Raw genomic sequence first — 12,393 nt, 5'->3', positions numbered from 1 at the left:
TTGTAGATGGAAATTGTTATGCCTCTGTCCTTTTCCTCTCACTGATAGTAACATTCTAGGGAGACATTTCACGGATGTTGCTGACTACCTCAATTACTCAAGGAGAAATTTCCTTTTCTTCTTGAAACAATTAACTTTGGGTTTACACAGCTTTTCCCAGTTGTTCCAATTTTCTGAAAACATTATTTACTTTTTTTGTGAAACCATGTTTGCTAAATATTTTCTTACTAGTCTTTTATGAGTAATTGTCTAAGTTATTTTCTTAAGTAAACAGCTTCCTTTCCCATTCAAGTCCTTGGATTTTCATACATTTAGTAGAATAATGAAAGAAGAATGCAGTATTATCCCTCTTTTTTAGAGGTTCTGCTCCATGGGCATCTACCATCTCAGAGAAACTGTCATCTTTTTTTCCTGCCAAAGCAGATTACCACATGTTGGAGCTTCTGCAATAGCAGGGGTTGGGAACAAGGGGTAGAGACGCAGAGGCAGAGACCAGGGGTAGAGACGCAGAGGCAGAGACCCCAGTTTGTCTGAGCTCCTCCTATTCAAGAAAACTGCATCCCAAAAAGTCTTCAGGATATTTTTTTTGCTTGGAGCAGTAGAGAGAAACTCAAATCTTGTTGTCACTAACTACATGGACCAAATGTAGCTGCTAAATTAAAACAGATTATTTAAATAGTCTTTATTTTAATATGCAATTAAAGTTACATAGAAAATTAATTTCTTGGTATATTCTCTGGCTATACTGAAAAGTTACCTGAGTTTTGTATTACATCAGGAGTGAAGGTAGAGGCAAAATAAATGTGAGTACTCTGTGCTATCAGATGACACTGAAGTTACAGAACTGATACATCCATTATCAGCATTTATTAGTTCTCTATTCATTTTGCAGTATATTGACTTGTCCTTCACTTACGGTTTGTGGCTGTGGAATGTGCTGCTGGATGTCTAGAGCTGCCTGCATTTTCAATTACAGTCCTTCTGGCTTGCAGTTTACCTACTATAGTGATTTTCATGAATTTTTTAATCTTTCAGCATACACGTTACAGAAAAATAGGAAAAACAAAAAATCTGGCCTAGTTAGTAACATTTCCTGGCAGTTTTTTGCTTGTGTTGCTTATTATAATGTATGACATCTTTGCTATGAATAGCTTGCATAGTACTTTGAAGGAACAGAGGAACCAGATAAACTGTTAGTTACTGAACCCACACCTTTCTCTTTCTTCTGAGATAATTCTTACCACAATACTCATGTTGCAGAGGGGAGCCTTGCCCAAAAGTCACCTGTTAGAACAGTGCCCTAAGCAGAGAGCCTCCGGGGAGGCAGCAAGAACAGGAACCCTGCTACTGAGGGGGCATAAATGCTGATACAGCTCTTCAATTATCAGATTCAAAAGTACTCAAATTGGTTAGGATAGAAGGAAAGGTAAGAGTATAATTATTCTAGTTCTGGCGGGAAAGTAAGACTTAGCATTTTTAGTAAAGATTTAGAATCTTTCTGCTTTGTATGTATTTCTGCTTTTGCTGAGTTCTGCAGGCATCTTACCCCTGTTTGTTCACAGTTTTGTAGTATTTATATTTATATTTATATCATTATAGATGCCCACATTTGAGACATTATGGTTCTCGGTCTTTAAACAATGGTTGAATAAAATAACTAAATAATAGGAATTAGGAATATAAGAATAAAAGTAGGAATGAGGAATAAAAATATTTTACAATTTTGTTTACATTAAGTTAAATATATTTGCTAAATATATCACCAACTTCCTTCCAAATATTTCCTGTCCCCAATTGTTATTATAGGGGACTGAATAAAACCAGAACCTTAATCTTCTGGTTTGAGTTTGAAAAATTGTTAATGGAGAAAACTGGGGTTTTTTTTGTCTAGGGTGAACAAATGACATAGTCGGTTTGGACACTAGATATGCAGTCTTTTGTGGTATGTAAACTTTTCAGGGTAGAATTACATTCTGTATGTGTTTCATAAATAAAAGTCACAGGCATTTCTAGTACTTACTCAGATAATTAAACTAACACGGTTTAACTGTGGAACATTCAGAGTATCTGCAGTTCAAATGGCAACCTTGCAATTCTTTCCCTCTGCAGAGATTAACAGTTTTAGCTGTTTGAGAGGGTAGGGAGCATGTACTAATTACAGAAAGTTCATTCTGCATTTAAAATACCAAATTGTTCCTATGTTAGAGAAAAAGCCAGTTCTGAATAATTACACTTTTCTAATTGCTGTAATGCCAATAAGGATGTACATCATTATTGATACTGAAAGAGTGGTTTAGCAAAGATTCCCCTGCTGTTCTTTGCAGGCCAGGATACTCTGTGGGGAGCTTTGCTATAATAATGAAAAACTGTAGAATGTCAGAGGTACTTTTTACTGTTTCTTTAGAATTTTTTCATTAAGATTTCAGCAACATTAACCTGACCTTGACTGCATTCTAGCCTAAGAAACAGCTGAAAAGCATGCTTTAAAGAGGAAAATGAAAAAGAAAAGTACCGAAATGTGTCACAAATATTCTTAAATGCTTTTTTAAAAATCTGGTTCTGTTTTCCTCTGAACAGCAATATTGATAAATGGAGAAAAAACATGCTGCCTACTAATCACACAAAATTTGTACAGGTAGCAGGAGCTCTTTAAGAAAGACAACTCACTACTGTGTTACAGAATGAGGATCATAAGAAGCTGGGAAACAAGAGCCCAAAGCAAAGGGGAAAGCTGATTTCCATTGACAGCCATTCTTACTTCTAAAAGCCTCTCCAAGGACTTGCTTTTAGCCTGAAGCTTTCAGTGTGGGAGTCTGCCCTATTGCAACCACTGACAACACCAATCTTAGGCTAGTATTACAGTCCCGTTCATTGCATTTCTGTTGAGAAAGAAAAAGTGACCAGAAGCCATTTGGATACAGCAGTGAGCTCCTGCAAGGTCTCCAGCGCAGCTTCTTCCATCTACTTTTGCTCTCCCAGATAGAAATAACTTTTTTACTTGAGTCCCTGGAGGGGACGCTGACTAAACTCTTGAGTGAGCCTCAAAAAAATAGCAGCTTTCACGATTCTTTTGAGGTTTTCTAAACCATTTCAGGGGCATCTGCATTGTGCTTGTCTGGGTGGGTTTCTTGCCTCCTTACAGTTCTCTAAGGGTATTGGTCACATACTTACTGTTGTGTTGGGTGTGAGGGTGTTTTGTTGTTAATGTTTTAGGTTGGGGTTTTTGTGACATTTAAAAACTATCATGTCATGTACACTTTTCCCCCTCCAGCAAGGTTTTACTGATCCTTTTCTCCTAGCTTAAGTTTTTGAATACAAAGTGCTAAACATTCAGAGCGCCTTGTGAGTAATTTTTATTGCCCTCTCCGTTCCTCTTTGCCATTGCTATTCTTATTTGAAAAGTAAATCAATGTCATCAATGAGGATGTTCAGTCTGGAATTCCTAGAAATTTTCTAAAAAGGCCCAGTGAATATTCTAAAAAGCATCAACTGAAACACAATTGGAAGAGCAATCCCCTAAGACAATTTCCATTTCTAGATACATCAGAAGTAACTTCATAATGCTAAATAAATTCTGAGATATGGTGTGATACACTATTTGCTGTAATACCACAAAATTGCCTGAAATAAAGGTAATATTTCTGTATCACCAGTAGGGTTATAAGTCTTTCATAATTATGTTATTGCTGAATATTTACTAAATATTCTGGAAGACTGAATGTACCGTTTGTGTCTCAAGGCTGTCTTTTTAAGGAAAATTGGTCCGCTTCTGGAAAAAAAACCCTTTTTTTTTACAGAGAGTACAGCTTTCTTTAAATTAATCACTTTTTGTTAGAAAACCTTGTTCAGTAGTTTGGATGATAATAATGCTAGCACTGATCCTTGATTCTTCTTCAGAGCACTGTAAATCCAGCTTCTCAGTACATTGTAAACTAGGCATTTTTCCTTCCTTACGAGACTTTTGGCAGACTATGGTTAGCACACAAGAAATGCAGCAAGTTAGATGTTTTTAAAGGCAGCTGAGAAACATTTAAAAAGAGCAAAAAGGAATAATTTAATTTAGGGGATAACTTTATACTTTTTTATTTTTGAAATAACATAGAACATCCTTGTTCTCAGCACAGTTGTTATCTGGTGGCCAGCTACCATATATGTTTATGTACTCTTTATCATATCCCTGTTCATTTGGATTGCAAACCAAGAATGAAGAAAACACCTTGCTTATTTGAATTAGATTTGATTACCATACCTTCTGTAATTTTATCTGAATTTTTTTTAACTCCTTGGTGTTTGGCAAAATGTAAATTTTTTTGGTGATCTTCTAACTCCATTCAATTAATATTTCGCATAGCAGGATTGTGTGTCATAACATTTGGCAGTGCTTTGTTTAGCTAATGCCCAGAGACTATGCTATGAATAGATTGTATTCTGGATAAATAAGTTAGCCATTTAAGTAGAAACCAGTGTGACTAACGTGGGATATCAAATTCTCTAGGACTTGCAGTTCTATATATGCTTGAAGGATGCATGTGTGAAAACATAAGCTATTTCATAACCTTGACTTTGATTGCATCACACAGCTTTGTGCTGGTGTTTGCATTGTAACCAGCTTGGGCGATCTCAGCACTGATGGGTGATTGATGTTCTCTGCTAGAGTGTCCAGTTCTTCATTACGTTACCACAGTCGATATAAAAGCCTGCTGGTCAGGTTGGCTTCATCAAGGTCTTTTCATGGATGTGGATTCTCCAGCATATATGATTGAAGTATCTTAGCCCATTTAAAGGATGCCTTTATGATTTGGAAGTGCAGAAATATATCTAGCTTGATAAGATCTTGCACATGAGGCCAGTATCTAAATATCACTGCAAAAGTGCTCAGAAACAATTCTGCATAGCAAAGGGCAGTGATTGCCAGTAATGGCAGCGTTAGTCAGAATTGAAGAATTCTTTCTTGAAACCTGAATTGTTCAGGACAGGGAACTTTATTGTATGTGGATACTTAATAGATAATATATACCATAATGCATATGACACACTGTATACTAGATAAAGGGACGAGCTCCATAATATACAAAGAGTTAAACTGCAAATGTGACAGTTTTCCAGCAGCCTATCTTAGTTAAATTTCCTGGTTAACTTTGGCCGCTGTTTTTCTACCATGTTTGGGTTTCACATGCTGCATAAAAGAGTCGTGCTCCCCAGGTTTTTTATTTTCCCATTGCATTATTTGCTGGGATGTCAGTCCAATAATAGTAACATAAAATGTGACTTGCTATAGATGAAAAAGTGAATGTGAACATTTTAAGATAGTGAAAAATAGTCATTTTCATGGCAGAGACAGTAGTAGTTTGTGTGTGAAACTGAAACAGGCAATCTCGAGTCCTTTTCTCATTTATGCTGTAAACTGATCTTGTCATATTGGACCCAAGACCTTCTCATGAGGGGTTGAGTAGGCTGGGACCAAAAGACCATTGGATCCAAGGTCAGATTGTGGCATTTGTTACACTGACCTGACACTGTTCCTGAGTACTGTATTGCTCCCAGCCATTTTGGGCTTTATTTACGATACTGTTTTGACTGTTCAAGTGGTATCAAGAATCTATAGACTATTAAGAACCTCACTCACGGTATGCAGAGATTGAGTATTGTAAAATGGTGTTCAACAGTAAAATAATTCTAATGTAATTCATCCTTCCTTACTGTGGTCTTGCTTTGAAACGTGGAGTAGGATTTGAGAGTAAGGAATGCTGGTTCTTGCTCTGTCATTGTCAATGCACGGTATCCACTCTTTCCATTTCTGGGGGTGCCCAGTTGTCACCCTTCTAACAAGTGTAAGGTTTCTCGAGATAAAAAAATGATCCAAGATGCTTTGTGCAGTTTCCAATTTTTTCCCCCTCTTTGCTAGTCTGATTTGCATTGTAAATTGAGTTCATCCAGCTTGTGGGACAGTTAAGATATAAACAGGTGTTTATAAAAGTACAATTTGCCAAACAAAATAAACATTAGATTCTAAGGATTTCTGATTGTCATCTGACTATGGGAATAGGACAGCGAGTGATGGATCATTTTTCTCTGGAATGTGGGAGTACGGACAGGCAGCAGCATCTTTGAAGATCTTGTTTAATTGATTTCTAGATGTAACCTTTTCCTCTTTTTTTTTTTTTTTTGGGGGGGGGGGGGGGGGGGGGGGGGGGGGAGCTTTCTGGCTCCATTCTCCCCTTCAGAAGAATATGGGACTAATGTAATACAAGCAAATACCAGCGCCTCAATGAGTTCTCCACAGATTATTTCTTTCAAGAGGAAATTTAACAGATTTGCACAGAGTGGAAATTAAGGGAAGTTTTTAAGTTTACAGCAGCTACAAATTTAATTACTTATTTGAAGTATTGTGGGGTTTGTTTTCAGATAAATATCATAAACATGAATAAATATTGGCAGTGTTCTTAGCAAGAGAATATGTCTGTAGCAGATGAAGTTCATGAATTTTGTTATGAAGCACACCTTGAGCCTATTTGGCCATGACAAGAATGAAGACTTCCCTCTAAGTGTTATCAATTAGCAGGTATAGACACCTAAGATCCCATTTAAAGCGCAAGCTGCTGATCTTCAACTTGAAGGTAACTGTGCTGATCAGAACAGCCAAGTACAAGAGGTTTTAGGGGTTTTCCTGAGTTTACAGACTGTTGTCTGTGTTTTTTTGCTCAGAGCTTGGAAAGCTACAGTAGGCAGTAGAACTCTGTAGGCTATCTTCCTGACTTCTCTGCTGGCTTTCCTCTTTTCCCTGCCCTCTAAAGATACCAGAATCAGTAAGGGAAGTCAAAAGAAATCTTTATCAACTCTCGCCTCTGCTGTTGTGTGTAGCTTTCTGAAAAGCTGTTAGCTACTCATAAGAATACAGAACTAAGAAAAGGAAAGCTAGGGAAAATAAAGAACGAGAAGAAACATCTGTAAACTGTAGCTGTAGGAATTGCATAGTATAGATGTGTCAACTTAGTCAAATATTGTTAAAGCAGGAGAAACCCAGCAATATACCCTGTCTTATCTCCAGAAGGCTCTGAAGTGGCCTAGAAGAATAGATGAAGGTGGGAGTACTCTTTCCTTTTTGACACCTATAAAATAAAATGTTTTATAGCAATTAGCCAGAACATGATCTGAAAGAGAGGGGGAAAAATCAAGTAGGATTTATACTGGGAAGTGAATTCCAGCAGCTCAGTAGGAAGGTGCTTTCTTCTCTTGCCTCTTTTGGAGCTCATTGACTCCTCTTTTCTATTGGATCATAACCAGTAAGCTTAGTACTTATATTTAGCAGTCATTCCTTTTAATAAAACTTCTTAACCTTAAGAAATTTTACATTATTATCCTGTGACATAATAGTAACAGATCTTGGAAAGTTTATCTTAAGCTTTAGGTTTCTAGTCATTGTGAGTATAAACAAAAGCTTCCAAATGAGGGTCAGTTTCAAAGGGTCGGCCCTGCTAACCCCCTTCTGTCCCAGTAGCTTATGGAGGAGTGAGCCTCCTCCATCACCTAAGGCAAGTACTGACTCTGAACTAACTCAGATTACCAAGATTATCTATTTAATTGTTGACAGTTTAATAGAAGGTTTAATGTTTGTCTGTCCTGCTAGGTGAAATGTTGGGTTGTGTGAGGAATGACTGGTGCTCAGGTTGTGTTCAAGTCAGAGCCGGTCCTTTGAGAAGGAGCTGGATTGCCTCTTACCTGGCTAGATGCTTAGCTGTGTTACATACTGCCAGGCTAAAAAACAAGCAACCCCACTGCCACCCTGCTGCCCGAACTGTCCAGTCTGACAGCCACAACCTCAGGTTCTCTGCAACAGCCACGATCCGTAACTGTCAGCTCCAGCACAGGCCAGATCTTGAGCAGCACAGCTCACCTAAAAATCATGGAATAATTTAGGATGAAAGCGACCTCCATACAACTAGACCCATTTAACACTTACGATCAGTTGAATACCAAATTAGCATTTAAAGCTTTCAGTGCTTCCCTTAATAACAGTGTAAGCATTGGATTTTTCTGGCTGTGTGCTCATTATGGAGGGTTGAAAGGAAGAAGTCAGAACTGCAATCAGAAATTCGTGTCTAGTTCTTGGCTCTGACATGACTTATTAAGCACTTTAGACAAATAGTGAGTATTTCTGTATGTGTACTTATACAAAATAGAAATCCATATAATATCTTACTCCTCGAGATGATGTGAGAGCTATCAGTTTGCATAGCATTTTATTGCTAATAATTGTAAAACAAGTTAGATTTGATTTCTAGAGGCAGAGTAAACAGTATTTTCTTTGTTTTTAAAACAGTATAAGTTTTAAGATGGACACTTAATAAAGTCATATTAGTAGGTCAATATCAAAGCTTGCAAGTCTGTTGGGTCCAGCATCCTATCTGCTGGTGTTCACTGTAAATTATATTGATGACTTCTGTATGACGTGATTTTTTTATTTCATTGTTGGTTTTTTGTGGGTTTGGGTTGGCTTTTTTTTAAGTTTGTTAACTTTGTTTTTCTATAAAGCACATATTTGGCAATGCATATATTGCCATATGTAATAAGACATCACCAGGCAGTCATGCAATTCCATTTCAAATTGGAGAGCAACATCATTCATATTTTGAAATAACTGGGATAGGAGCGTTTTTTAATCATGCCTATGCCTTTGTTGGACAACTGCTGAAAAGGCGCAGAGGAAACAAATGATGAGGCTTCATCAGTTTATGAAAGAAATTATATTAAATAATTTTCCTTCCACAAGACTGGGTTTAATGACAGCAAGTCCCACCAGCCTTGTGGCTTTCATAAGTGCAGAGTATCATTAGGTGGAGAAATGTCAATAATCATTCAAAAAAAATCTGTTGTTGTTTTAAGCCTTAATTCAAGTCAACCTGACCCCAAGAATTATGTCGACATCTATTAGAACTGCTATTTTAGATCTACCTGAACCAAACTCTGAAACTGGTTTTATTTTTTATTTTATATTTATTTTCATTTATTAGTAGGTCACGATGGTTCATTACAAAGCCTTAGCTGCCTGATTTGTGGTGTCTAAATTTCTGTTCTTCTGTTCTCTTTAGATAAATACAGGGCACCGATCGCAGTTGACTGTATCAAGTGCAGAGGTGGGAAATGAAAGAAGTCAAAATTTGGAAAGCAGCCCTTTCATGTCAGATCTTCTGAGTGACGTACCCTTTGCCCTAGCACCACATGTGTTAGCAGTACAGGGCACCCCTAATGATGTTCCTGACCGATTGATCACCTACGACATCAATGATAATTTATCAAGATTTTGGTATGACTTTACACTTGAAAATTCAGTGCTTTGTGATCCATAATGTTTTCTTTGTCTTTTCTGCTCTGTCAAGGAACAAGTCTTAAGGTAAAGATAAAGACTTATTTCAATTGACTTCGTATTTTGGGGGCCTGCCACTAGTATATCAGATGCACTGCATCGAAAGGATTATTATTCACAACTGTGTTATATTTCTTAGCTTTAAGTGAACTGTAACTTACTATGTTAAATATTCTGTTTATCTCCAAAGAAATCAAACAAAACTATTTCAGCCTGAGCAGGAGACTGGCTGCTGGTATCTATTTCCAGTAGGTAGGCTGCAGACACAAACATTTCATAACTTTAAGATGAAGTCTACACACCTCTGTGCTGTTTTGTTATTTCACTCAGATAATAAACACATAGATGCTGTTACACGTGTTAAGAACACCTCTGATTTTCTACAGATAGAAACCAGTATTAATGCTAAAGCAATGCTGCTCTGCATTACTGTACAGACAGCTTTTCAGTTAGACCAAGTTTTAAAACGCAGAGTTAATTCTGTGTACTTAAATAATTATGAAGACTTAATAGAATTGATTAAACTTACCAATTTCTACGTGTAAATCAGTTGCTCCACTCCCTTTCCAGTAGATGGTATTTTTGTACGTCTCATTTTGTGCCTGGAGAAGTCCTCCCCGCCTGCCTGTTGGCTGCTGTTTGTTCTCATTACCACATGTGTGCCTGATTTATACACAGATCAGCTTTTCCATTTTAACCTCTTTGCCCCCTGAAGAAGGAAATCTCAGGACACGTACTTTTAATGGTCACACCCTTCTTTTTTTAATTTGTGTGCCAGAGATACAGATGGCAATGTTTAACAACAGGAAAACATTACATTGTTTCTTATCCAGCTAAATTAAATGGCTAAGTACCTAAACATGCCTTCTCACAGGCCACCGTGTCCCCTGCTCACAAGCTCTGAGCAAGTTTTTCCCAACTAAAACCAGAGCTGCTGTTGCATGAGCAACAGCTCTCTGATGTAACATCATGATTTGTGATGAATAAGGATCTGTGTCACACAGAAGACTACACTTGTCTTCTCTCTTGGGGTAGAATATTTATGTTGCGCCAAATGTTAGTGGATATTTCCACATATTTTCTATGCTTTGTGATAGCTTAAAATACATACTTTTTCAGACTTGCATCCTCTTGTAGTATTGGAGATAAATACTGTAAAAGATGGAGAAATTACATTGTGAATACACCGTAGACTGTTAAATATTCATGGTTTAGATTTTTTTAAATGTATGTATTTAATATTTTTGACATCTGTGTTCATAAATATTTTGAAGTTATTGTTTCAGGGAAAGTATCTGTGCTGCAGTCCAATAAAAAGAAATGCAAAATAATAGTGAATTATCTTTTATGTGTAAGAATTATTACTCAGCTTCACCTGTATAATTTACTATAGCTGTGACCATTCAGACTTCATGGGAGCTTGGACCTGGAAATTCAATTTGGGAATCTTTTCAGTGCAATTTAAAAATCGCATCCTTCTAATCAAATATCACTCTTTCATCTGAGGTATTCTGTGTGCTATGTTGGTGACTTGCAGTGGTTTAGGTGGCATCCATGACACCGCTCTGAGGATGGTATGGCTGTGAGCTAGGAAGGACTCAGACCTCTTGGAAGGATTAATTTTACTAAGTTGTTTAGAACCGGTTTGTGTGCTGAGTTTTATAGTTAACACATGCCTGAAACATCTTAATTTTCATTATTGTTTTATATTTAATAATTTAAAAAATGAATCATTCTGAAAAATGCATGTTTCCATTTATTCAGGTTATCCATTTTGAATCTGAAATGTTTCTGCAGCTCAGCTGGTCTAGAGGCAGAACTGCAAAATACTCTTGAAGACCACACAAACTCACAATACTTGTTCTTTCTTTGCTAGCTGACTTGCATATAATTTTTTGCATTAATTTTTTGCTTAAAGTTAGGTAATTTATCTAAAATAATTACATCCTGTCAGAGTTGCACTCTGTTACACTCACAGGCATCCTTTCAAAAGAAAAGGAGAGTAGGCAGGAGGTCGTATTCACCCATGATGAGAAATGCGGGTGGTAGGTTAAACGTTTGGCCTTCATCCTTAATCATGTTCCATAAAGAGTAAAATTTACACCTAGGAAGAGTAGTAGTAATGAGCAAGGGTACTGGAATGTGTCTCCTGACTGCCCTCTCTTTAGCAAGAGCTGGAGCTCAGACCTCTCCCTTGCTTGAGATCATCCATAAAAAAATGGATTGAAGCCTAATGGTATCCAGACAGCAAAGGTGAATTTCTTCCCACTGGGATGAGAAAAAAATACACTTAAACTGTTACAAATTAGTATTATTTATGGATATTACTATTTGACCACTAATAACGTGAAGATGGCACGAAAACATCAGAAAATTAAAAATTTCAAAGAGTCTTAGTTCATAAAAAAAGAAGTTAATTGCTTGTGTAAGACACTTAACATCGTAATCTAAGTGATTATTGCATAGACTGTATGTGCATCTGTCATTGTCAACAAATACTGGATGGTTCTATATATTGTCATTCTTAGCCACCAACGAAGGTATATAGTTAATTTCTAAAAATTTAAAACTATTAAAATATGATCAATATTGATATCAAAACAGTAAACCACCCTGGCTGTCCTTTCTGTAGATTCTGTATATAATAATGAGGACTTCATAGAATTGTTTGCTTTGTATTATGCATATTTATGTAAATTTTTTAGACAGAACTGAATGATATTTCATAGCTGATGTCATTAACGTCAGAATTAAGACAGGTTGCCAACTCCAGAACTAATAATGAACGACTGAGGTGTGATCCTGGGCCACTGAAGTGCTGTAAACGCTTGTCACTGCCATTACTGGACGTATTACTAGGCCTGCACTTTATTAAATAGTTTATTCAGAGTTATTTTAGTTCATGGGAGATTTTGAGTTTCATTTGCAGTTCTCTACCTTTTCCCTGAAAGAGATGTACTCTCAGTTGTGTGATAGCTTCCTTATGGAACTTTCTAATAAATCAAACAAAACAAGACACTTTTTATTTC

General features: G+C 36.8%; 1 protein-coding gene across 3 annotated transcripts in view; it reads left to right on the top strand.

The window, feature by feature from the left end:
- The window catches only part of UMAD1 (UBAP1-MVB12-associated (UMA) domain containing 1), an 82,075-nt gene extending 71,380 nt beyond the window's left edge, over positions 1-10,695 (top strand). For all 3 annotated transcript variants that reach the window (XM_040589848.1, XM_040589850.1, XM_040589849.1), the window contains exon 4: positions 9,090-10,695. In XM_040589848.1, the coding sequence (XP_040445782.1) occupies positions 9,090-9,347 (258 nt within the window). In that variant the 3' untranslated portion in view covers positions 9,348-10,695. The remainder of the gene's footprint in view (positions 1-9,089) is intronic.
- Positions 10,696-12,393: the final 1,698 nt, after the last annotated feature.

Source organism: Falco naumanni, chromosome 4 (genome assembly GCF_017639655.2).
Source record: "Falco naumanni isolate bFalNau1 chromosome 4, bFalNau1.pat, whole genome shotgun sequence".
NCBI classification, from domain to species: domain Eukaryota; kingdom Metazoa; phylum Chordata; class Aves; order Falconiformes; family Falconidae; genus Falco; species Falco naumanni.
Note: the sequence above shows the minus strand (reverse complement) of the source record. Positions and strands in the feature narration are given on the sequence as shown.